The sequence below is a fragment of the Acipenser ruthenus genome, chromosome 3 (assembly GCF_902713425.1).
Source record: "Acipenser ruthenus chromosome 3, fAciRut3.2 maternal haplotype, whole genome shotgun sequence".
Taxonomy (NCBI): Eukaryota; Metazoa; Chordata; class Actinopteri; order Acipenseriformes; family Acipenseridae; genus Acipenser; species Acipenser ruthenus.
Genome location: NC_081191.1, coordinates 15790296 through 15817591, shown reverse-complemented (window position 1 = coordinate 15817591; position 27296 = coordinate 15790296). Strand labels below are relative to the sequence as shown.

At 35.0% G+C, this 27296-nt stretch overlaps 2 protein-coding genes across 2 annotated transcripts; both read left to right on the top strand.

Annotated features, from left to right (window-relative positions):
• The first annotated feature begins 599 nt into the window (after positions 1-599).
• Positions 600-6107, top strand: LOC117435762 (cytochrome b-c1 complex subunit 7). Its single transcript, XM_034059176.3, has 4 exons — positions 600-717; positions 3907-3978; positions 5578-5744; positions 5962-6107. Exons 1-4 carry the CDS (start codon positions 699-701, stop codon positions 6037-6039), a joined length of 336 nt encoding a protein of 111 aa, XP_033915067.1. The 5' UTR covers positions 600-698; the 3' UTR covers positions 6040-6107.
• A 5723-nt stretch (positions 6108-11830) lies between these two features.
• On the top strand, positions 11831-21746 carry LOC117435297 (growth/differentiation factor 6-A-like). Its single transcript, XM_034058348.3, has 2 exons — positions 11831-12308; positions 19021-21746. The coding sequence occupies exons 1-2, from the start codon at positions 11954-11956 to the stop codon at positions 19899-19901; spliced, it is 1236 nt and encodes a 411-aa protein (XP_033914239.1). The 5' UTR covers positions 11831-11953; the 3' UTR covers positions 19902-21746.
• Positions 21747-27296: the final 5550 nt, after the last annotated feature.

Below are 27296 nucleotides of genomic sequence, written 5' to 3'. Positions count from 1 at the left end.
ACTTACATGTCCAATGACCACAGACTCCTTTTTTAAAATCTGATTATTTAATAATTTGCACACTCTTGAGTCAATGTCCTTAGTTTTTGCTCCAGGAAGACAGGTAACAGTTCTGTTCATAGGATATCGTAAACCAGTCAAAAGTATCTATTTCTACATTCATTGTGAGTAATTACATTTAGAAAATGTAGGGCCCTCGGATGTCAACATTTTTTAAAGACCACGTTGTACGCTTAATGTTTGATGATCATTTTGGAAGACCTCCGTCTGGCCAGATATAAACCATACATAACAATACTTGGACATGGGTATTAACAGCGCACTATTTTATTACTTTCTCAATAAAGTTCAATTAGACAAGTTCTTCGTCCAAAATTAAACCCCTGTTGCTTTCATGCCGTGACACATGTAAATGTAAAACTAAACGTGTATTTAGCTATGTGTTGTTTTGTTTACACACATTTAACATCTTCATCATGTGTATATATAGTACTCCGTTACAAAAATACAAATGTTTTTTATAACCGTATCACTCGCTGCATCTTTAAATCAATCGCCGTTTGTCTAGTTAATAAAGTTGGTTGAATATTTTCCGTCCTATCTGACAGTGTTCCAGAATGCATTCGGAACACGACGTCATATGATAATATGACGATTTCCTTTACCCAGAATCGATCTCAAGAACATTTGCAGTAAAGATGGCGGCGAGGGCACCAGGTAGGATAAACTGTTCGACATACAGAATATATGCTACTAGTTACTATGTCTCGTATGTATTTAATTTTTGATGAATTGAGGTTACGTAAGTTACATTTTTAGATTTGTAATACATTATTGTTTGGGGGGGGGGACTCATACAGAAGTGTTTATAGGGCAAGGCCAGGTTCAAGTGTTCAAGGTAAAACACAAATATTTAGAAAAAGTAAGGTGTTAGTGATAGTTGGCAGTTTTCCTTTCTTAATTAATTACCATACAATGTTTTAAGGCAGTACGTTTTATCAATAAGTAAATTTTAAATTCCAGACTTCAGTTGATTTGTAGAATACTGTACTGTATATAGAGTACCTAAACAACTTAATCGACAGCTTTAGAAAGACAAGAACACCAGCAAAAAACGAATCATTTAGTTCGAGGCTTTGGCCTGTATGTTTGTGTTTGAAAGTTGCATTTAATTAGGAATGTAATTTACCCCATTAAATCTGGATCCCACTGTAGTATATCCAGTTCATACTGCGGCCTTCATCTAGTTTAACCACTGAAGGATAATCAATAATAACAAATGAAACCAGATCTATAAAAATAAGTATCGAGATTTACAACTCCAGGTGTACAGAAAGATGGCGGAGGGGTTTACAAATACTTAAATTGAAGTGAAGACTGAAACCGACACACTGTAGAAGTGGTAGGTGCTACTTTAAAGAGTCACAGTTTGTCATTGATATATTTGATTGTCATGGACCTTATACCTTGAAAATTAATGTCGCAAATTCTAAAATAACATGATCAAAATATAATGAAACATAAGCCATACTACACCGTATATATTGTTGTAACTAAATGCCACAAGAGGGCAGTATTATCTAGGAGATTAAAAAAGACCTGCGTTTATTGTAGCGACTCGTAATTGGTAGGCTTGGGTTTAAAGTAGCAGCACAGTAAGTACTTTGTACTGGATAGGTGTCTTGAATTTAAACAAAACAGAAAGAACCGGGCTGAAGTTAGTTACTTATTCTAGATTCAAGGCTGAAGTTAGATACTTATTCCCGATTCGAGGGCTGAAATTAGTTACATATTCCCGATTCGAGGCTGAAGTTATTTACGTATTCGCACAGTTACGTATTGAATATTAGCTCACATTCTAAGGGGGGAAATCACATAGATAGTCTGGATATGCCGCCTCAAGTACAGTATCATTTGAAAGCTTTTACATTTATCTTCAAAACAAAGTAGTTTGCAGAGGGACACAAGTAGGCATTCACATGCTTTGAACACACACTTTTCTTGCATATTAGCGCACAAGGGCATTAATAGTCCTGAGTGTAACACTCAGAGTCAGGATTTGGTCAGTCACCGACAAAAATAACAATTTCGCGTACTGTACATGCCACTATGCACCATACTCTATTCGCATGACAATTGCTTAACCTTCAACGTCACACCCTGCTTGAAGTGGCTGAGTCCTCACAATGTGTGCTAATATGCAGGAAAAGAAGGGTGTGTGTGCCACTCTGCAAACTACTTTAATTTGAAGATGCATGTTCATGCTTTAAAGTGATACCCTACTTGAGGTGGCACAACCAGGCTACCGATGTGATTTAACCCTTAGAATGTGAGCTAGTAGTCAATGAAGTAGCAACTATTGATAAGGGGGAGGGGTTATATTTCATGGTGTAGCCTGTGAATGCCTGCTTGTGTCATTCTGCAATCTACTTTTTGTTGAAGAGAAATGCTCAAGCTTTAAAATGATACCCTACTTGAGGTGGCACATCCAGACTATCTATGTGATTTCCCCCTTAGAATGTGAGCTAATATTCAATACGTAACTGTGCGAATAAGGAACTAACTTAAGCCTCGAATCTGGAATAAGTAACTAACTTCAGCCCTGTACAAAAATAAACAGTACTTTGAATAACTCCAAAGAAGAATGTGGTTGGTGTTTTAGCATCCTGGTCTAGTTATTTCTATTACACATTCTATGGGTGTGGCGTAAGTCCTTACGTTCCCTTTTTAATTCATGTCTAATTAATTGAGAACACTCCTTTTAGTACTTGCAGAAGCTTGTAGTAACTGGGGATATCAGAGAGTGTGACTTGCCTGAAACCTTTCCCGTGTTACTGTCTCTTTTGAATATTTTGTATGGCAGGTGTATATTGGGACACAAGACAAGCTTAAACAGTAAGACTATATGAGATACTGTAACAGCAAGGAAATAGGCAAATGCAAATATCTCAACTGCGTTACTACATCTCTACATATTTGCAGTGAACAGAAAGGATCTCGGTTGGATGAAACGATGTTTTGATGCGTTCAGATTTTTTTGCAAATGTTGTACATTTTATAATTAATCTTACAAAGCCCAATGAGACTCCCTTTAAAGCTTAGAACATCAATTTAAATACCTGTACCAACACTCAAATTGCATTAACAGATGCCAAACTGATGTTTAACCCTGTAAATGAGTACATGTACTGAAAATGCCAGAAACCAATTAAAATGAAAATACAAAAATGGAAATACTGTATTCCTTTGCATTTAAGACACTTAAATTTAAGATGCCGCACAAATTCCCCACCCTCAATTTGAGGTAAAAATAAAACATCAAATAAAGATGTCTTTACAATGATAAAACCTCAGTTAGACATGTAAGAACCATTTATACAAAGGAATATTCAATTTTTTGCAAGGCATTTTGGTAAAGCATAGTGTATATTGATAAGTTAACCTGCCTGTAACAACAAGGAGTACGGTACATTTCTTACAGTTCAGATTTCCAACTTATTCGTGTTGTGCTTTTGCTAATTATCATTCAACTTCTTCCTGCTGTGATAACTGTGATCAGTTCAGAGTGGATTTAGGGTTGGTACAAGTTTCTAAAGTTCCTAATGCCCATTGTTTTTAAAATCAAGTATATATGCACCCTACTTGAGTGACTCTTTCTACTCTTGCCACAATACAGTAACTGCCAGAATGGTTTAAAGTCATGCAGCTTTTTGTACTGCAATGCAAAATCAATTTCAAATTACAGGATGCCGTTTATCAATAACTGCTGTGTATAACTTTGAAAAAGCTGCATTAATTGTGAGAAACTGCCTTACATCCATCAGCATTCCAGATGAACAATATTTAAAAGCGTTTTATATAAAATTGAATTTTCATAGTAAGCTTATGGCTTATCTTACATTTCAGTGTCAGCGACAGGCCGATTGTTGTCTGGTTTACGGAAGTGGTACTACAATGCTGCAGGCTTCAACAAGCTTGGTAAGTACATTTGACTTGCGCTTTAAAACAGAAATAAAAAAATAAAAAAAAAAATCTCCTATTCACAGCACATAGTCCAGGAAAGCCAGTACAATACTAATTCATTTACAATATATATTGAAGTGTTGCAGTAAGCTAACACATTATCCCCCTTTAACTGACCTGAGATTGACCCCAATTTTTAGGAAAGAGTTTGGTGGTTTTATTTTAGCCTTGGTGGCCAGCTGTAGACTTCATGAAATTACTATACAATTGTAACTGCATCTTTTGATGGCAAGACCAATTGGATGGGGCATAGCAAAGGAACTGCTCCTTAAAATGGTAGTCCCAGGCAGGGCTAAGATCTACAGGCACTGCTTGTGCAATTCTTGCTCCGTAGATTAAGTGCTGCCAATGTATTCCCTTTCATGAGCACCATAATTCATCACACAAATATATATTGGTACAATAAAAATGTCAGGAGGCTCAGCATAAATACACAGTACTGATCATGTGAACTTGACATTAGATAGATATATCAACCTATTTACAAAAAGTTTCCCGATTCCTTCAGGACTTTGTTTGTGTATACTCTCTAATTTAGTGTTTTTCTGGGACTGCAATAGTTCAAATTTGATCTATATTCTGTGAAGTTTTTAAGCAAAGAAATTCAGTTTTATTAGGTGTAGACCTCTTATTAATCATTAAGATTCTGTGTTTTTATTAAACTTCCTCTACACTGTTTATCCTCTGATACCAATCTAGTTCATACAATTTTAAATTAATCAAGTTAACAGTGAACATTCTGGATAATGTAAAACAAAATGACAGTAAACATGGTATCAAATAGTAACTTAAAAGTAGCATGCAACAAAAAAGTGTGAAAAACATTATCCCATTTATTTATTTATTTATGTATTTTTAATGTAGCTTTAGGTACACTATTTTGTTGCAACCAATAAGGTTGACTTGCTGTTACAGGGTTACTGAAACAGACCTGATGCCATTCTATATTACTTTCCTCCTGCTGCCACAAGTCACCTTTTGGAGTACAAATGTCTGACTAACTAAAATATGTCCCTGCTTCAATGCCACTCAAATAGTTGGTGTTATATTCCTCTATAATGCTCAAAATGATTGAAAGCCCCATAACTAACCTTACTTGTACTTTGTATTCAGCCAATTGCCTCTCTACAACACCTGTCTCAATTATTTCACAATCAAGAAGGAACCAATTACGCTATCAACAATCAAGAAATATACTTAATTCTCAAATAGCATTTACTCAGTACAAATAACAAAAACAAATAATGTGATGTTAGAAATCTGTTTGGTACAAACATTTGTAAAACCTCTTAATCTTGGAGGATGCATTACTTAGACCTCATGTCTTAATTGAAATCCTCAGCTGAAATGGGTTTTACCTAGATATAAACCTTATTTCCACACTTGTAGTGTCTATTTGTCATCAGTATGCACCATTATTGTGGTTTGATGACCTGTAAAGTAATTGTTGGCAGTACAGATTGGTGTTTCTGTTTAAATTACCATTTGTTGCCTGTGTTCTACATATAAGAATAAAGAATACTAAAAGAAAAGTTAATATTCTTCTTCTGTTAGGACTGATGCGAGATGACACTATGTATGAGGATGATGATGTGAAAGAGGCTTTGAAGAGGCTCCCAGAGCCCGTGTACAATGACAGAATGTTCCGTATCAAGAGAGCACTTGACTTGTCTATGAAACAGCAGGTCCTGCCCAAAGATCAGTGGACAAAATACGAAGAGGTTTGTCTGTTTGTTATATCTACAGTTGTGTTGATGAAAAATACATAATGTTTTATCAACCATTTTTTTTAAAAATTGAAATAACCTGTACAAGCTGCTGTTGCATAATCCAACATTGACTATTTTTAAAAAATATATATTTAATGGTTTTAAGATTATGTATGTGGAGATCAATATGCATTTCATTTTGAAGACATTCATGTATTTTGTTTTATAGGATGATAACTACCTAACACCTTATGTAAAGGAGGTGGTTTGTGAAAAGAAGGAGATGGCAGAATGGAATAAGAAGTGAAGCAAACCAGGCGTGTGTTCTGTGTTTTCTCATTTAATGTATGTCAAATAAAATGTAACAATCTGGAAGTATCTGAGTTTATTGAAGTTATCTTGTCACACCTATACTGTCAGTTTTCCCTTCATTCTTCTCATTGTGGTAATCTGTGATCTCTGTACAAAAGCATTGCTGGATAAATGTTTAAGTTATAATACAGATGGTGTTACAATGTGATTGTTTTATTTTATTTTTATTTAATTTTCAAAGGATGATCTTTGTGCAGACCGTGCTTGACACAAACCTTTGTTAAAGGTTTATTTTATTTATTTTACTTAATTAAAAAAATATATTTATTTTGTTAATTGTTTGTTTTTTAAAGAAAGTTTGTTTAACTTTCCCATGGAGTGACGTCATCCATGTGATTTGTTCCAAAAGTGAACATGACTTTTGTTAAAGAAAGTCTCTACATATAAATGGTGGTATTTAGGATACTCATTTTTACTATAAAACAAGAATAAAACTAATGGTTTAACGGGTGTCATTTTGTACAAGGCACTTGTATAATACAAATAATTCTTTAAAATGTAACGTTAACCAGACAGGACCCCCCCCCCCCCCCCCCCCTCCCCCCTCCCATTTTTTGTCTGAACCACTAGGTGGCAGTGTTATGTGTATTTCATGCACGATGTTAGGACATGTTTGTTAACATTACATTTTTACACTATTGGGTTATATACAGTGCTGATAGGCAGTATAAATAGGGAAATTAAAATATTTAAGAAGGCTGTTCTATTATAATCCCTTGTTGAAAAATACATAAAATAAATATGTTCCTGTGCCATGATGTATTGATGAATGTACAGGGCACTTCTTATTTTCCTTTCTATTATTTTGTGCAACATTAACAGGTTTCTTCCTCCAGTGTTCATTTGAATATGGTCAACTCTGCAACAACTAATGTGAGGACTAAAAGAAGTTTAAAATGCTTAGACTATTCAAGTTCTTATGAAGCATTACAAAGCCTTCCATTATTTTCTGATAAAGCAGCAAGATCCAGTCGTGGTATTTTCACTAATTTCCCTCAATTCAATCCCCTTGCCCGTTTACTTTTCTATGGGAGAACAGAACGTATTATATATGGTAACCCTTGTGCCATGAGAAGGAATTATGTCATTTGGAAATATGGATGTATCTGCATTTAGAAATCCATTATGCAGCTCAAGCTGGAACTGAAAAATGCAGCACCCATGACTTGCTGCTCTCCACAATGGATTTTAAGCTTAAACATCAATGTCTGAAAAGGTAAGGTGATTTCTCTTTTTATTTGGAAACTGGTTTCAGTCCATGGTGCTACCTGCCTGCAAAATAACCGATTTTTAAGTTTAACATGAATTAAAAAGTCTGATGAAAAAAGCTTTGAAAACATTCAGCTCCCTTACAATCAAATAATTACAATCAAACAGAAAAGTACCAGCTATGTGTTTTAAACACTAGCCAATAAAAACAAATCTAACTTCAATCAGTCTGTGTAGGGAAACACTGATAGATCCTTTGTCTCTGATCTCGTTCCACAAACCGTGATTATTTACATTTTTTGTAAAGCATGTTAGCATCCTTCTCGATTTCTCATTCCAACATTTGACCCTGTAACTTTCCGACTGTATTGGCTCCACTTGCTAAAATTATATATTTTTAGACAGGTTATTAAAGATGTACACACCGACGTTAAGGATTGTTTTTTTAGCTTTTAATGGTACCATCATTGTGGGGTATAGGGAGGCTTGGTAAAAATTAATACATTTAAAAACTGAATGCATAACTATAGTCATCAATTCCGTCAGACTGGTTATTTACAGGATTATTCTGAGGAGGCCACATAGACCATGAATTGTTTACACCAAGTTCAAATCTAAATATTAATAGCAATTGACTGCCGAACAGTCTTAATTCATCTTACTTGACTCTCCTTTGTTGAAAGAAACAGATAGACAAATATTTAAAAAAAGCCCAAGAAATGTCAAAAGTAAACTGATATTTCATATCTGCTCTTCTAAACCCAAGTAAACCAGAAGCGGAGTAAATGTAATGTTAATACAGACGTATTCTGAAGATTTATTATTATTATTATTATTATTATTATTATTATTATTATTATTAAAGTCTATTATTATTATTATTATTATTATTATTATTGTTGTTATGGAAGGGCGAGGAAGGAAAATTTGAGCTACGACAAACTCAATGCTAAAACAAGTAACTTGAAAAGTTGCCAGATAAGGTTGCCTGGTGTGAATAGTGCATGTTTTCAAAATAAACACATTACTTTATTATTACTTGCTTTGTGCGTTTTGTTTAATTCTGTATTTGTGGTTAAATGTAATTGGATAGCTATTTTATATTTTGGGCATTTGAAGCAATGGTATTGCATCCACAACAAGTTGTGATTTCATGTGGCTGGTCGCGTTGACAAGTATTTCAAAACAGGTCGGTTTTACGTTTAACCTTTCATATGATTTTAGTACTTACTCTGAGTAATTGTGTAGGTGGCAACTAGTCTGTATCTGCAACAAATGTCAAGTTATTTATAGACCGTTTCATCTGTTAGTACAATTTTAATATATGTATGTAATTGAAGGAATTGTCAGTGAAGAAATGATTTGCTATCAAAGCTCCAGTTGGTTGTAAACTATATAAAGTCACAGTAGTTAACGAGGTAAAAATAAATCAATAGATACAAATTAAAAATGACTTGGTGTTTGAAATCTAGCTGGGAAGCCAGCAGATAGTAAGTTAATTATTTGGTGCATATTGATAGTCCATCAATACTGATATCTATCCACTTATTATCTGTGTATCAGTGAAGGGCGGCAGCAGTGTGGAGTAGTGGTTAGGGCTCTGGACTCTTGACCAGAGGGTCGTGGGTTCAATCCCCGGTGGGGACACTGCTGCTGTACCCTTGAGCAAGGTACTTTACCTAGATTGCTCCAGTAAAAACCCAACTGTATAAATGGGTAAGTTTATGTAAAAATAATGTGATATCTTGTATCAATTGTAAGTCGCCCTGGATAAGGGCGTCTGCCAAGAAATAAATCATAATAATAATGTCCAGTGTCTTCCTACCGTCAATAATCGAATTTAGGAGGAAACCCTTGTCAGTTAGGAGCGGTACAAACACGACAGCTGGTTAATACGTCTCCTATTATTTATTATTATTATTTATTTCTATGCGACTATATACCCTGTTTACACTTGCCAGCTGAAGTTGAAACTTTTTGGGTTAGGTCAGCTGTAAAGATATTAGCAGTTACTTCACATGTTAATAATCCTAGCATTAGGAGCCGCCGTGCGTTGAACTGGCAACACCATGCTTGCGTGAATTCAGGTGGCTTTACTCAGAATTCTTGAATGTGGCTGTTGCTGGTGTATGGATTTGAAAATGTGCTTAATTGTTGTTAATGTAATTCAAAGAAATATTAAATGCTATTTAATTTCCACCTGTTTGATATCCTGTCATGTGAATTTTGTGTGATTCTATATCAGAGTTTTTGCTTAGGTTATTATTTGACAAGCTAACTATTCCAGCAAAATTACTTCTGGGAAAGACTCCTCAAGGCAGATTATAGGGAAGGGGGAGCATATTAGCGTTGCTCTGCACTGAAGCCCATAGGTGAAGCATGTCAAATTATAATATGCTTCCCCACGATCGGCCTTAAGGAGACCTTTCAGAATCCATGTTTGGCAAATAATAATCTGAGAAGTATAACAACAGAGTTTCATACACGACACAGTGTCAAATATTTAACGAATATGAATATGATGCCCTGACATGCCTGCAAACCATTACACTGATGAAGGTATTCTCCGAAACGTTTGTATATTGACTTCAAGTTTTGAAGTTTTATCTCCGCTACTCACAATACTGCTTTTCTGCTCTGGCATATGGGTGAGTAACGTAATCAACTGTAATCATAAAATATATCTTCATTTTAAATCGGTGTAACGTCTGAAAGAGTTCCAAATGAATCTTATACTGGGCATACTCATCAGATCTTATTGGTCGACAAGAATATACATGGTCCACAAGGTGGCGCAATACACATAAATAATACTGTAGGTAGAATGTATCACGGACATTAAGAATTTGAGTTAATCAAGGATAAATCTCAAAGCTTAATTTGACTGAAAATGAAAAACATAATGGAAATGATTGGCTGCGTAAGAGCTGTGTTTCCCTGAGGTTGCCCTTGGTTAGCTGCCTATAAATATGTGTGTGTGTGTGTGTGTGTGTGTATATCGAGTAAAGAGGTGCTAGTGATCTGCTTCACCAATGCGCCTCCACTATACCCATATTGTCATTGTTGGAGCCATACAAAGTTTAAAACGTTTTGTCTAAATGTGTTTTTCTCAGGCCTCACAATTAAAAATGATTATTATTATTTTTTTAATCGAGAAGAATAATAGAGGTTTTCAAAAATTATAAAATAGCCTGACCGAGATTCTATCTCATGCAATTATCTCGGTAAAGCCACAGTCCAGAACTCTTTAGCAACCTTCACACGATATAAATTGAATACGTTGTTTTTTTACAATTTGTAGCACAATTTGTAAGCACAATATTACAAAAATAGATGACGACCATCTTTCCCGCCCATTGAAGGCACTTGGCTGTGTCCCCTGTCATGTATCGTGCCACATAACATAAACAGTTTCATATTTGCAAAGCACAACTCATTTCATAATAAATATAGATATGGCAATGTACATTAGCTATTGGCCTCTTATGTGCCTTTATACGTATTTAGAAAAATAGCTCTTTTTCTAAATACGTATAAGGCACATAAGAGGCCAATAGCTAATGAACATTGCCCTAACTATATTTATTATGAAAACGGGAAGTCACGGGCTGAAGTTGGAATATTCCTTAAGGTTCTTTGACAGGTGATGACAAGAAATTGGGGGAAGCAAGCCGCAGCATTCCAATCCGTACACCCACAACTGAGGTAGATCAATTGCGGATTGAAGTTGCAATTGAATTAGGGAATTGCTTAGTTATTGAATTAAACGAAGATCAATTGAAATTGACGCATTCCACAACACAATGAATGCATGTCTCCGTTAGAGGGCAGTACAATTGTAAAAAGAGTCAAAGGATTAGTTGTAAATTCATTAGCTACATTAATTGTAAAGTTCTAAGAGATTGTGTTATAAGACAACACATACAACAACCACCACGTAATACTGTAGGCCTATCTGATACTGAATTTGTGAAGATTTTATTTTTGTAAATGTTAGGCCTAATTATAAATTTACCATCATATACTTTGAAATTCTGTTCGAATTATTTTAGCTGATTTTTAAAAAAAATATATATATAAGTTCCACACAAAACGTAAAGTCTATGTGACTTATGCATATATCACACACACACACACACACACACACACACACACACACACACATATATATATATATATATATATATATATATATATATATATATATATATATATATATATATATATATGCATACAAATACGTACAAATAAAGGCCTAAGTTGGACAAATGCCTTATTGGCGTTCAGCTGGATGTGAGTTGGGAGTACTATCCTTTGCGCAATCAATATGCTTCTAATGAAAATGGCATCTTTAAAGAAGTCGCTTTCAGAGAAAACCCAATCTCACTTGCCCGTGGGAACATGCTGTCTCAGTGCAGTTTTATTGAGAGAGGGCTCTTTGGTTCACCAATAAATAAATGAGTACACGGCCGTGCGTGAGTGGGCGTGCCACAGCGTTGCTTGAGCAGCCCGATGTTCGGAGGAGCGCAGTACTCTTTTGGTCGTAAAGTCTGTAGCTCTCATCGCTGCGTTTGTATAAGCGATCAATCCAGAGCCACAGAGTGGAGAGCTCTTTGAATTCTGTTTGGGACACGATTAGCATGGATGCCCTCAGAGCTGCCGTCTTTGCCGTCCTCCTTGTTACCTGCCTGTGGGATTTACCTTGTATCCAGCCAGCTGCTATTGTCCCTTCTCCGGTACCGAGAGGCAACAAGGGGGGCAGGATGCCAAAAGATGGGAGGAAGGCACCCACTTTTCTTAAAAATATATTAGCATCTTCTACCAGCCAAAGCCATCACCACGATCCGATGAAACACGGTGCTGTTGTGCCCCACGAGTATATGCTGTCTATTTATAGGACTTACTCTGCAGCTGAAAAAATCGGGATAAACGCAAGTTTTTTCCGGTCTTCAAAGTCTGCTAACACCATAACCAGTTTTGTGGACAGAGGACAAGGTTAGTCTAAACATAAGTATTTTATTGTATTATAAATACATTTCACATTTTGGGATAGTCAATAATGTATTCTTACTCAAATGCAGAGCCAATGCAGTACAAACCTTTCCACTGAACTATATCCCCCGTTTTTTTCGTTTTTTTTAAAGAATGAACTTGTTTTCAACTTTAAGACAAATATAAAGTTCAACATGATTAGGAGCAAACATTTTCTGTTGCTTATCAGTTTGGTCCTTTATCGATATTACGCCGGACCCAGGTTTTTAATTTTTTAAAATGTGAATTACTTTTATAAAGATTAAATGAAACCGTTTTAGAGACTCATTCGCCAAGATCAGGTTAATGATCGGTTTACTTAGTAATACTACAAATGGAGAAAAAAGCGAAACATTTGTGTTAAAACTGTTACAAAATCGTAGATGAAATTTCAAACAGCTTGTATACCCTTAACCATAGCTGCGACATCACTGTTATAAAAAACAACAAGAAGTAACCTGTTCATATTAAACTATTTACTTTCGTTGTTTATAAATCGAACATTTTATAATACAGATCGATGCATGTGACATTGTTGATCTGGTCGGTAGATTACCCACTAAAATAATCAGGCCGCGTATATTTATATCGAAGTTCACACCTGGGTAAAGTACAAGTGAACGTTTATTATCCTAAAATGATATAAAGTTTATTTTTAAAATTATCTTCGCGGTGAATTGACGGACTCTAAATGAGAGCAGAACATTCCCTAATATTCATGCAATCATATCATTAAACTTCCTCCATTTCATTGGTATATGGTGAGATTGATATTTTATCTGAGTCAGCGGGGTTCATTAGCTGTTGAAATGTTGAAAAAAAAAAAATCAAATTGCCTTAATTTATTTCATGTTGAGTTCTGAGCATACCTCTCGAGCTTTTCAAAAGCCACATGGCTCCTTTGTAGATATATGAGCTGGGTTATTTAGTCCCCAGCTTCAATAAAAAAAACTACCTTGTTTCCCCAAAGGGGTTCTGTTTTGATCTAAATAGAAACAGCGCTGCTCATGCAACCAAAGATGTATACTTCGTGTATGATTTCCTGAAACTGAAAACATTTCCTTCCTCACGCACTGATTCTTCACAGCATATCCTTATAGCCTACATCACTTATTTAAGGTGATATTTAGATGTATCGCAGTCTGCCAGACAGTGACATGAACCTGATAGAAATATTCCTTTAAACCATATAAAATAATCGGTTTATTATTAAGAACGCGTGTAACACACTGCAATATAGAATCGTGCAAAAAATGCAATCAATAAAGACTGCTAGATTATTCTTAACGAGGACTTTTAAATACACTTTGCATATTGTCTTGAGGACAACACAGTATGTGTTATTTAAAAAAAAAGAAGTTTAATATTTCAGAAATACTTTTTAATAATAATAATATATATAAAAAAGCATACAATTGATGTGTTTATGTTTTGTGACCAAGTTGGGGTGGGGACGGACGGTGTAACCAAATCTTTTGACAGTATACAGCATGTAAACAAACAATAAACAAACACAAACAAAGTAAATCCACAGACAAAAAGGAAGGCATGTAGGCTAAGTAGCTTATCTTGGGTAGAGTCGTAAAAGCTATCAGTTAACTACACAGACATTCTTTCCAGTTAGTAAATAGAAGATTCTGCTTTGAGGAGTGAATTGTGAACCGAGCTAACTGGTTTGATTAAGAAAAAGCCTCACTTTCCCGTCTGATTTTGATTTGATGTGTCACAGGCTGTGACCTTGTGCTGGACCTTCTGAGGGTTGCTTAGCATCAAGCCGCTGATTGGAGTATTTGAACTCGGTGATCTAATTGAGTGTTCATGTCATAACATATCAAACATTGTCTCCCATAATGAACTTGCCCAGCCAATGGTACATCACCAAAAAAAAAAAAAAAAAAAAAAAAAAAAAAAAACTGAGACAACTTCCGTTCCTCTGAAGTGGTTACTATTTTAGTGCCTACCTCCCTGCGTGATCTCCACTTTAATTGCCGATATTGAGTTTTGCTGCCGAACACACCTAAAAGTTTACACGAGCTCATTTGCAGACAATATGGTCCAAACTTACCTCGATAAGAAATAACCCAGTTCACTTTACGCAGCATCATAAATTCGAATCTGCACTTAAAACAAACAAACAAACAAACAAACAAACAAACAAACAAACAAACAAAACTCCACATCCTATACAATGTTAACCAAGGGTCCTGCTGGATTCAAATGCCAAATTAAAGCAAGGTAATAATGTAATCAAATATGAAACGAACACATTTCTTCATACATTTGTCAGTCGAGCGTATCGAAAGATATCCAATAACATTTACAGATGTGAAGCATTTCTTAAGTCCTAGAGATGACCAATCTTAACAACTAAACATAACTGATAACAAGCAGATCATTGTTTAGAGTGACAGTTTGGTGCATAAACAGAAAACGTTATATATTTGGAAGGGTGCCTGTCTTTCTGAGAAATTCTTGCAAAACAAAGGCTATTATATGAAAATTTAAAGATGAGAAAACAACTTTGTAGATTTTAGGTTCCTTACGGTCGCAAGATCAGACAAGAACTAGCTGAATGTAGGAAAATTACTTTTGGCACTTGAAGTAACTCATTAAAACACAGATGGCGCTCGCTGGCCTCAGAACCCCCAGCATTAAAGCTAAGCACAGAAAACCCAATTATGAAAGAAAGGATTGAAATGGAAAGAATACAGAAGATGTTTGCAAAACCTGAAAAAAAACCTGTCTGTTACAGCTTTTTCTGTTTTGTTATATTGACATTAATATACAGATCGGTGATTATAAAATGTAACATATAACAAAATATATGTAATTGTGTTTCTGTACAGGTTTTTTTTTTTTTTTAGAGTTTATACTTAGATTCACTTAAAGACTTAAAAAAAACTATTGTAGTAAAAGGGTGATTGGAGCAATTAAATATATTATTATTATTATTATTATTATTATTATTATTATTATTATTATTATTATTATTATTATTATTATTATTATTATTATTATTATTAATTTATTTTTTTAGTTAAACTAACAAACACGTTTGTACTAGTTTTTAGTTCTTTGGATGAGACCATAAAAGTTTCATGAAATGGGGCACTGAAAGAAAGATTTAAATGTGGGGTATTTAATCAAAAATATTAACTTCGTATCTAAAGGATATGAATGCCCTATCTGTGGTTTTGTGTATCACCTTTAGGCTGGTCTATAACGCATTTCTGAAATTGCTTACATTACATGCTTCACGTTATGGAAGCAAAATATAATTAATATTTCTAAACGTGTGAAATGCGTTCACGCAATGTGATGAGGTGGATGTAATACCCTTAAATTCAATGTAATCAGTATGAGCAGGTTTGCACTGGGAATGTTGTCGTTGGCAAAGGGGAAATGAAATATAAGCAGGGAAGTATTTTAATGGGTAAGGAGGGAATTCACAACTGTTAATTATTTGGTGACCTTGTATTCGATTTGTATGAGCCCTTATAAAAACAGTAATGCAGACCAGACGCTCCAAGCAACTGAAACAAACAGAAGGTTCCAATCTACTTTTATTATTTAACTGTTGGGTTCAAGTAAAGAAATAGAAAACACGAAGTTCGACATCAGAAACTAGTTACCAAACTAAAATTCAAAACTTTAAAAATACCAGTGCCGTATTTGAGGGAGTTGGGTTGGTTGGTGTTACCGGGTTTGATATTATTCCATTATATATATATAAATATATATATATATAACTTTGGGAAACATGTGTTTGGAATCAAGCTTGTATATCATCACCAATGCAAAAAAAAAAAGAAAAAAAAAGAAAAAAAGAACGTTTAAATTTGTATTACTGACTTATATATATATATATATATATATATATATATATATATATATATATATATATATATATATATATATATCAAAACAAATTGGGTAGCTATAGGCTACAATAATAATAATAATAATAATAATAATAATAATAATAATAATAATAATAATAATACAAAAATAAAGTACAAGTGTTTTAAGTGCAAATCAATATTTGAAAATACATGTAATAATAAATACAGAAGGGTAATTTATCATCACCCTCTAACGAATAATTGAGAGGAGGCTATGCAAAAATTCTCAAAATAGCCAATAGAAGTTGGCTTCCAGAACATTTAATTTGATTTTTTTTGCTACACTAATGCGCTAATAATGAAACTAATTGTTTTGTATACTGCCATACCTTAAATGCAAATTACCATATGGCCAAGAGTTCCTACTGATACATTAAAAATAGTGTTATTTAAATATATCAGTAGTGTCAAAAAGCAATATCTTAAGATGGTATCTTTACAATTTGTCTACTTCAAAAGAAAGAAGACAGAAATGCGTACTCATAAATACAATTGCTAAAAGAAGAGAAAACACTTACGGACTGTTTGTAAATGTTGTCTCTTTTAGATGAATATTGCAATGGATATTTATCGACTGAAACACCATGTTAATTGCGAGCAATTAACTATGCCGGTGAAAGGCAAGTTTAATAAACAGCTTGATAAGCATCAAAGATTCATGATCAAAAAATTAAACACTAAGTACAGGCCTTCCTCTTGCCCGGCATGCGCGGGACTGTTTGCCAACTTTGGAAACACATTAACCGGGGCCATGGGAGAGTTGAAACACGGCTGGGTGGGGGTTAGGGTACTGACTGCGGATCTGACTTCATTGTATTTTAGGCATGACAGGAACACGACAAGGGGATGATAGGGGCTTCAAAATGAAGACACTTGTCTCGTTCGTTTTTCACTGTTAGAAATTTGTTCAGGGGATTAAAAGCACTGATAGGGAAATTAAAAGCTGGCAGTCATCCCACGGCCAGTTTTACTACATCCCAGGAACATTGCACATTCGGGGGGAATAAATAGGAACGGGGGGGTTATTTGAAAAGAAAACATTGTTTTTCTTGTAGAACCGTGGCTTATGCAATACCGTTTAGTATTCAATTACACTATAAACCTATCTGATTATTATGAAGTACATTTCGGGGTGTCTATTTCTAAATAAACGATAAACGACATTTTAATAATAAAACGACTTTTATTAACTGTTTATATTTATTTTTCAAACAAAATCACAAATAACTATATCAGTCATATTTCCTTTTTTGTGAAGAGCATACAAGGAGAATGTTGCCAGTCAATGTGTTATTGGGCTTATAATGCTTAAAAGCTATTTAAGCCACTGTTTTAATACCACTAACACGATAGCATTTGGTGGCGCGTCACCATAAGCATATTTAAAAATGCCCTTAATCAAATAAAGAAATCCAAAGCACAATCTAAACATTCATTTTTTATAGTACCAAATTGCTTTATTATGGTGATGAATAATGTAGACCTGTACAATTGGTGGCGCATAACATCGTGCTTGTGAATAAAGGTGAGTTATTTCGTCACAAAATGAACTGGAAACTCCTGTTAAAATATACAGGGCTTTTAATTAAAAATTACATAATTGAATGAGATGATCATTTACTAATTAGTGTGTGTTATTAAATATTAACACCACTAAATGTATGTGCTAAAATATAAAACTACATATGAGCAGGTTATCTTTGCTGCTGATACAAAAACACAACAACATGTACTGATTTGAAAATTATGGCTTCGCCCAATCGTTTCTAAATTACAGACTTTTTTTGTATTTTACTAGTGTTAAAATATTAAGCTTTTCTCTTTCAAATATGCCTTATTATTATTATTATTATTATTATTATTATTATTATTATTATTATTATTATTATTATTATTATTATTATTATTATTATTAATAATAATAATAATCATAATAATCATAATAATAATCATAATAATAGTAATAATAATAATAATCATAATAATTAGGTTGTTGCTTAAGGGTCCTTATAAAACCTAATGCTGCATTAAACAAAATTAGCAAATTTTCAAACAGTGACATCAGCCTCATAAGGCCACTGTAAAACATAAAGATTTAATAAGGAATGTGAAGTGTTCAACACCCGGTATACCATGTTTACCAGTCGGGAAACTGCAGGTTTAAAGTAAACGAAACTGGGTTGATCAGTGATGGATTATTTTATTTTAAACCATGGCAGTAAACAAACAAACAAACAAACAAACAAATAAACAAACAAACACAAAACTATAATGGGGTTTAGCCTACAATGAATAACCAAGGGCTTGGTTACTTTTATCCTGAAGTTTTAGAGAGTAGAATGCCAATATGCCCGAGACTTGAGTTAAACTGTCTAAAGTTATTTGAATACTTGTGGTGTCAGGGGCAGCATGCCATGTGGGAGACTGTTCTGTATTGGGGATCCTCCTGCAGGGCTGGCATCACCTATGCCAGGCTCCCATCGCACCTGTCAAATAGCATTGATAACTTTTGTTCCAGTGCAAATTTCGTCGTTTTAGAAAAGCAAAAAAAAAAAAAATCCTTACACTGATGTGAAAACTAGGCCTGTAGTTCTCTTAAGCCTTAGGAGAGGACTGGATCTGGGTGGTATATAAATATTATAACACATGTTTAAGGTATTCACAGCTAGTGCATTAGGCAAAACAAATGTGTTGTCTGTGCTTTCATAATGTGTAGTCACTTCTCCTGCGTACTCGTAAGTGAATCTGACTGCAATTATTTCTTTATCTTGCAGACGATCTATCGCACTCTTCTCTGCGAAGACAAACATATCTGTTTGATGTCTCAACTCTCTCAGACAAAGAGGAGTTAGTGGGAGCTGAATTAAGGATATTTAGAAAAGTGCCCGGGGATTTCCAAATGGCTCACACAGGTCTGTATGGTATTCAGTTACTCCCCTGTCGTTCAAAACAGCTACCGGACTCAAGAACTCTTGATCTGCAGGATGCTCAGAGACCCGGATGGGAAGTTCTAAATGTCTGGGGAATGTTTAAAAACCACCAACACTCACCACACAAGAACCAAGTCTGTTTCGAGCTAAAGGCTAATTTAGGGACATCAGAAAGGGAAGTGGACTTAAGGAATCTTGGCTTCGGCAGGAAGGAGCGTCAGCAGCAGGAGAAAGCGATTCTGGTGGTGTTCACCAGGTCCAAGAAAAGAGAAAACCTCTTCAGCGAAATGAAAGAAAAAATGAAGTCTTCTCAGAATGAAGAAAAAAGCGAATTTCGGTTCAAAACCAAGCGGAAGAGAAGGACTGCCTTTAATAACCGTCATGGAAAGAGACATGGTAAAAAGTCCAAGTCAAGGTGCAGCAAAAAACCGTTGCATGTGAATTTTAAAGAACTGGGGTGGGACGACTGGATCATAGCGCCACTGGACTATGAAGCGTATCACTGTGAGGGCGTATGTGACTTTCCCCTCAGATCGCACCTAGAGCCAACCAACCACGCTATAATACAAACGCTAATGAATTCAATGGACCCCAGTTCTACACCACCCAGTTGTTGTGTACCTTCGAAACTAAGCCCCATCAGTATTCTATACATTGACTCTGGCAATAACGTTGTTTATAAGCAGTATGAAGACATGGTAGTGGAATCGTGTGGCTGCAGGTAGCATTTTCCCCAAAGAGGTCGGGGGTCTAAAGTTAAAATATAAAAAAAGAAATAAGGACGCCTGTGCAGGTCGACTTTGAAGGTGAAAACACTCTCCTAAACTGCTAAACTGACTAGAAGCACACCTTGGGTGCCTCTTGAATATCCAAAAGTGGTCACAATTAATTTAACGCATTCTTTCATATGCGACAAGTAAAGATATCAAAAACATATTTATTGCTCATATTTGATATTCAATATAAGCTCAAAGTTAGCTTTCTAATAATAGCCAAGCATTTATAATAGTGATTTTCTTTTTTTTTTGTTTGTTTGCTGGATTGTGGAGACTCACCAGCAGTTACATAATCACAGATAAATACATACAATGTTTATAGTTATGTCACATTGTGTTTTCAGAGTCTATAGGTATATACTATTCAGTGACAAACATGGATATATTACACTATAAATACCAAGAAACGGGACAGTCTTGAGTCTCCTGACCACCTTCCAGAATTTGTCCATACACACACGTCTGGAAATGACGCATTCTACATTAGTTGAAAGCGCATAAAGACTTTATAAGCTTTCTTCGGATCTGATTCAAAGAGCACCATCCAGATCAGGTTGTGGAAGTCACGTCTGGATAGGGAAGGATTATGTTGCTCCATTCTCTGTTGATTTTTGAGAGTGTACACAGGATGCAATAACAGGCACCTGTTCAAACTGAGACCATTTAAGATTATGGGAAAAGCAATAGTAGCATTCCCTTTCATTGGTCTGGCATGCGGAGAGTAATGGAATCAGCCAGGAGTGAAGGCACCCAACCCCCCCCCCCCCCCCCCCTTCCCCATGAAGTTTCTATTCCACCTCTTCCTAAGAATTATCTACTGATCTTTACTACCTGAAGGTAATTTACCAAACATAAAAATCAATTTTCTCTTAAAGCAGACCTTTCATTCCCCTCGCCTCAACAGCATTCCTGAAAGATTACAGCACCAAAAACAAAAAAAAGCCTACTGCAACAACAAGTTTGTAATTACACCAATGGTATTGCAAGAAACGTTTTGATTTAAAAAAAATAGATGAGAAGTTCTGGACACCTAACAGGACAGAGGTTTTTTTGGACTTGCCTTATAAACGTGTAAATGTAAACCGTTGGACGAAAAATAATCAGCAATCTTTGTGGGGTACTAGTGATTGCCCAATTCAGCTATGGCGGTGTACAAACTATGAAGACTTGATGAAGTTAACGTTTACAAGACACACGTTTATTTCCACGCCAAAAGAGCACTTCCACATATTAGTAACCTTTCACTTTCGTTGCTAAAGTGATTTTGAAAAAAAAAAGAACTTGCCTTTTTTTTGCCACAGGTCAACTGCACCGTGATCAAAGTAAAACAAAAAGAAAAGACTCGCCAAGGAGAAGATATTTAAAATGCACATGAGCTTTTAATGCACTGTTGTTCATAATTTGAGCTGTAAATAATTGTATATTTTAACAAACAAGTGCAAAAAATAGAGAAATTAACAACTACGTTTCTTCTAAATGTATAGACCTTTTATATGCACTCAAAAATGTTATTTCTATTTTAATTTTTTTATTTGAGTTGTACAGGGTTTAACGTTAATCATATATTTCATACATCGATAAGATTATTTTTAAATTGTTAATTACTTGTATTCAATTCTGTACTGAGGGTGGAGAAAAGTTTATCATGGCCTACCTCATAGTTATCGTTTCTAGGGAAATCTGAGGTACATTCATGTAGAGTGCAAAGTTGTTTTGCAGCATATATTTTTTACTGGGTAATATTCCCCACTATTACTGTACTAATAAAAAGTAAAGCAAACAAAACGAAAAAAATGATGCACCTGTTGTCTATTTTAAATCACTTAAAGGTAAAACATGTTTTAGTATATGTGTTGTATGGTCAAACGTTACAAAAAATAGAAAAATGATTGCTGAAGCTGAAGAACTGTCAACGTCAAATAGCATAGATGACACGCTATGCAACACAAACAAATGTGAACATTAATGGTGTGTATTTCAGCCTTTTAGAGGAGCAAGTTAAAATAATACTTTTATATGGGATTTTCTGATGAAAAGATGAAGTGTTCATAAAGTTCATAGCATTTAACTTCGTTCTTTCGTTCTCAATCAGTGAATTTTAATTAATTTGAAGTTGTGAATTGGACATAAGCAACCAATCTACGAATAATTGCATCATTGCTTCTGCCAACGTAAGATACTTTCCTTACCAACCAGTTGTATACTTGGCATTGGAGCTTTGTTAAGTTTCACATAGAAACAGAAGCTGAATATTTTAAACTTTAATGTTTATTAAGTAAATCTTTTCACATTCCTGGAAAGATAGCAGTCTGTTATTAATACATTCTTGCCAGTAACTAATAGTTTTATTGGTAATCATAACTTAGATACGTGATCTTTAAAACACTCCGTGCCAAAGCGTCGTTCTTTAAAATGTTAATGTTTGATATTTCAGCAGTAAAATATATACACACAAGCAAAACAAATTGGATATTTATGTAAATCATTAAACTAGCTAATTATGTTAGATAAGGAAAACTGCCTGTCAAAATGTGTTAAATAAAAGCAGAAACACATTTAAAGTTCATTTGTGCAGACTATATGAGAATGGAAAAAATACAAAGAACAAGTAGAATTAACATTTGTGGTGCCGTGGGTCAAGTTTGTTTAACACTGTCATTGTTTCAATTAAACAAGGATCAGTAGAATTGTTTGTGTTTAGACTGCCACTAGCTAAATGTGCCAGTAATGTAAGGATTTCCTTTGAGACTAACGCGTTATGTAATTTTGTATTATTATATATTGCGTGGAATATAAATATTCACACAGGAACAAAAGTATAGTAGCCAGGATATGTGCCGATTTCAGTATTATTTTTTTCTAAAATTGATTTGCAATATTCTTATTAATAGGCTAATAATGAAAAACAAAACAAGACAAAAAAACACTTTATATGCCACTTAATATGTGTTAGTGTCTAATCATTGTACTATTGTTTTTTTTTTATGTATTTGTTTTAGGTTAGTTTTATATAATATAACAATATTGTAAGCTATCAAACCCCCCCCCCCCCCCCCACATACATACCACTGAGTTTAAATTCTTTTGTGTAATTCAGTTTTGTGTATGGATAAGACAGGGAATCAAGAGAACCTGGTTTTGAAGCCTAGCTCATCAAGTTACTCAGCATGTGACCATCGCCAACTCACTTGTGTGACCTCGGGCAACCCCTTTGGCCTCGAGGTGTTTCCCAATGGTAGAACCACACTGGAAGCCAATGTCTTTGCACCTTAAGTTACACTTTCATGTATTTTTCGCCAATTAGCATCTATCCATTCACTTTGGACTCACTTCGATAATTATTTTTTGTTTTGTTCGGGGTCTAAAATACTTTTACAAGTGCCTTGACATAATCTTTATTAGACATTTACTCTTTCCTTCAAGTTTTAACATTTACTGGTCATTATTTTCAAGTACTCACTATACTTTATGCCAGTTCTTTAAACAGAACAGGGCAGCTTTCACTCATTCTATAGTATCCATATCTGTTCTCCTGTACTTTTTGCATGGTCCTTGAGCACACACTCTTGAGGGAAGAGATGGTTACTATATGGAAGACAAATCTTCAGCTTGTATTTCTGTGCGACAATGACATTTACAAAAAGGTTTCTGTGGTGGTACATTTTCGTGTTTCCAAGTCAGTTTTCCATCAGGATGGGCAATTGGTAGCTTCAGTTGTTGTCAAAGTTGTTTGTTGCTTGAGCTGCTGTGAGCCTCAAGCCTTGACCAGCTGAAACCAACACTCCTGCAGCTGCTTTTGTGTCAAAACATTGTTGGCATCATCTCATTCCATTGTCTGTCTCTTCTGGGTTTTGTCTACTTAAACTGAGATCACTATTTAATTATGACTCTGTAATTCACAGTTTATCCTCTCTATAAGCAAGTGATCTATAGAAGCTCATTATGGCACAATACTAACCCTGTATTTCTTTTTTCGTTAATGCTGTTATTTTCTCTTGTGTTTAATTAAACCCGTTTCCATGACGTCACACAATCCCAACTGATTCACCTGCAGTGGACAACACAAGTGCAATTCATCTAGTTCCAATTCTACACCTATGCCTCAAGCAGCATTCCCTGGTGTTGCAGCATCATTTAAACATTATCATTCCACAAACCTTCTAACCCATCATGACTCAACCCCTGCTAGCCTTTCATTGCAGGACTGTAACCCAACCCACACTGGCTCTTTATTAACTGTACTGTTGAAATCTGTTACATTTATGTCATAGCAAACTTCAGCTTCCCTCTAATAAAAACTCCACCTTCTCTTCTATCTTTTATAGTCTATTGATCAACTTAAATCAAAATAACACACTTTGCTTTTTTTAATCAAAAAGAATGCAACTTGTTTATAATGTCTTTTGGTTTGGCATAGAAAAGTATTGTTAGGCCTTTCCCTCATTCTTATAAATGTATATATATAGGATTTTATTCAAAAAGGTCTCCCAAATAATAAAGTAGAATGTGCTGTCATGGAAAGGAACTGCCTCATGTTGGTGGACATTGGTATAGTACCATTATCAAAATATGGGCCGAAGTGTGCAAGTAATGTAGAGACAGCAGATGACTGAGGAATAGCAAATGTCCCAGGAGACAACAACTAATAGCGGAAGACAGTTCTGCAGAGGATTGTGACATCTAATAAGCTTCAATCAATATGCCATATCATTGTTTATGGTCCTCATTCAAAGTGTGGACCCATCTGCACTTATCATGCCTCTGTAGCACTCTGCATGGTGAATCTGATAACTGACTTTAATCATAGACTCCTAGCCTCCTGAAGACATTCTGCAAAGGATTTGGTTATATAAACAAATCACCTATAGATTAATATAGTCCAAGATGATGAGATGATTGGATAGAAAAGGCCTCAATCCAATTGCTTTTTGTTGTGGTCAGGAGTAAAGACTTCTTTGACAAACACTGGCTATGGTGCCACATTCCAGGAGTTAACCCAACTGCATCACTGGAGGTTGGGGCTTGCAGAAAGTGAAAGTACAAAGAAGCCACTGAAACAATCCTTGGTCCACTGAGAGGAAGTTACATTTACAATGCAAAGCAATACCTGCAAAAACAATATTAAAATAATAGAGCATAAACATTTCTGAAGTTCTACAATGCTGGAATTATTTACCATTTTTGACTCTTGCTAATGTAGAGATGTGTTAGGGATGGAATAGTGTCATGAATTGGAAATAAAGTGGGTCATAAATGAAATAAACTTTGAACAAAGAAAAAACAAAATGTTTGTCATGAAATTTTACACAGTTTTAAATTTGTTTTTATTTAATTTACTGAGTGTTTTATTGTTATGGATACAGCTGTATTAAAAAAGAATCAAAAACCGATGTCAATACGGAGCTGACAGGAGTGGAAAACTATATAAAAGAAATTGCACAAGCAACAGATCTGGTGTGTTTAGCTGAAAGCAAGTTAGCAACAACTATATCGGAAAAAATTAATTGCATTCAATTTTGGAGCAAAAGGAGCAGGGGAATGATTGCTAACTTTTACCCATATTGCCACATGCAGAACTTTGATAAGCCTCTGGAATTTGCATTATGTTGATAAAAAAAACAACAACTGGAAGTCACTGAGATTTTCACTATATGTAAACTGTTCTTGTATTCCATTCTTGTTCATAATGCATGAAAAATTAAGGGAAATTGAAAACGGCAGACTGCTGGACACAAAGAACAAAAGGCAGGGCTGCTTTTTTGTGTAAACATGTATGTCCACAGGTTTCTATTACACCAGCCCACCAGTGCTGAAATATTTGAAATGTTCTCCATCACCAGTGTTTACCCTGAGCATATTTCCAGTGCTGCAGGCAATGATGTAACTGCTTCTTGTACGAGGTGAGCACATGGAAACAGGGTCATGACTCACCTTTCTGAAGTACTGGTGCCAGGAGGAGGTGCAGTAGCAGAAGGACACCGAGGATCACAGATGGGCAAACATGTGGGTGGGACCTGGCAGCTGCCAAGAATGACCCGAAGCGTTGGGTGCATTCAGCAGGAAGTAGCCAAACAAAGGGTGGGATGATCTGAACAGCAAATACACTCGTCTGTGCATTATAGCAGAGGCTGGGCAATTTAACTATTAGTTAAAAATAGTAATCTCTAGGAATGGATTCGACACAGTAGGTCTGGGAAGGCCATAAAGCTGACATAGATTAGATACAGTACAGTGTCATTTTTTTGTAGATTACATTGGAGAAAAGGTAGAACTTAGTTAGTTACAAGAGGTGGGAGCCCTTGGCAGCTGCTAAGTGTAACAAAGAATACAACAGAACAACAGCATAACAAAAGGTTGGGATATGCCTTCAAATGCTGCATCTGTTTAACCCTGTGTTTATACCCATATGCAGGCTCAAATGTGATTGGTGTAATAGCCATACTGTTACCGTTCATAAATACCAATTTAGCAAATGTAAATTGCACTGCAGTCTCTGTAACCCACGCTGAGTTGTAATTCACAGTTCTGGCTCATAATTCATGTGATCAGAACTCCCTTTCACAAACTGCATTTCAGAAACACCCCTTGTGGTGATCCAAAGCTCGTAATTCACAATCTGGGGTAATTTATTCTGTACAATATATACAATATAAGATTCCTCTGATATGGGTTATATGTGTGAATCATAAATCTAATTGTTTTTTGGGCCATATTTTTGGGTCAATTTTTCCACTTTTCAAAAATGAGAGAGGTATGAAGTAATGTATTTTTTTTTTGTTATGTGCCAAAGCTATGCAACAGAATAACTGCTAATTAAAAATATACGTGTCAGGGCTATGAACAATATTAATATAGTAGTAGAAAAGTAGGAGAGCAATGATCATCCTGTTGCAAGATGACAGCTGAAAAGAAGTATACTTCCTCTTGTTCTTCACATTCTTTTCAAATCTTATCCAGTATGTATCTTGATTAAACTGAAACCATAAGGCTGGCTGGAATGAAGGTGTTAGTGCCCCTGAGCAAGACTGGGACTTGACCCCTAACCAACACAGTCACACAGCCACACTCACAAACATATCCTTCCTATTTCCGGTGTGGCTACCACACAAACCATGGCTAGTGAGTGTGCAATATATCACAGTAAGTGTCCACAAAAAAAGTCCACTGTCAAAAAGCCACACAGATTTGTGGTGACCTGTATCCATTTAACAGACATTTTATTATTAATAATAATAATAATAATAATAATAATAATAATAATAATAATAATAATAATAATAATAATAATAATATCATCAATCAAAGCTTTGTTTTTGCACGTAATAAATGTATATGTTGGAAAAT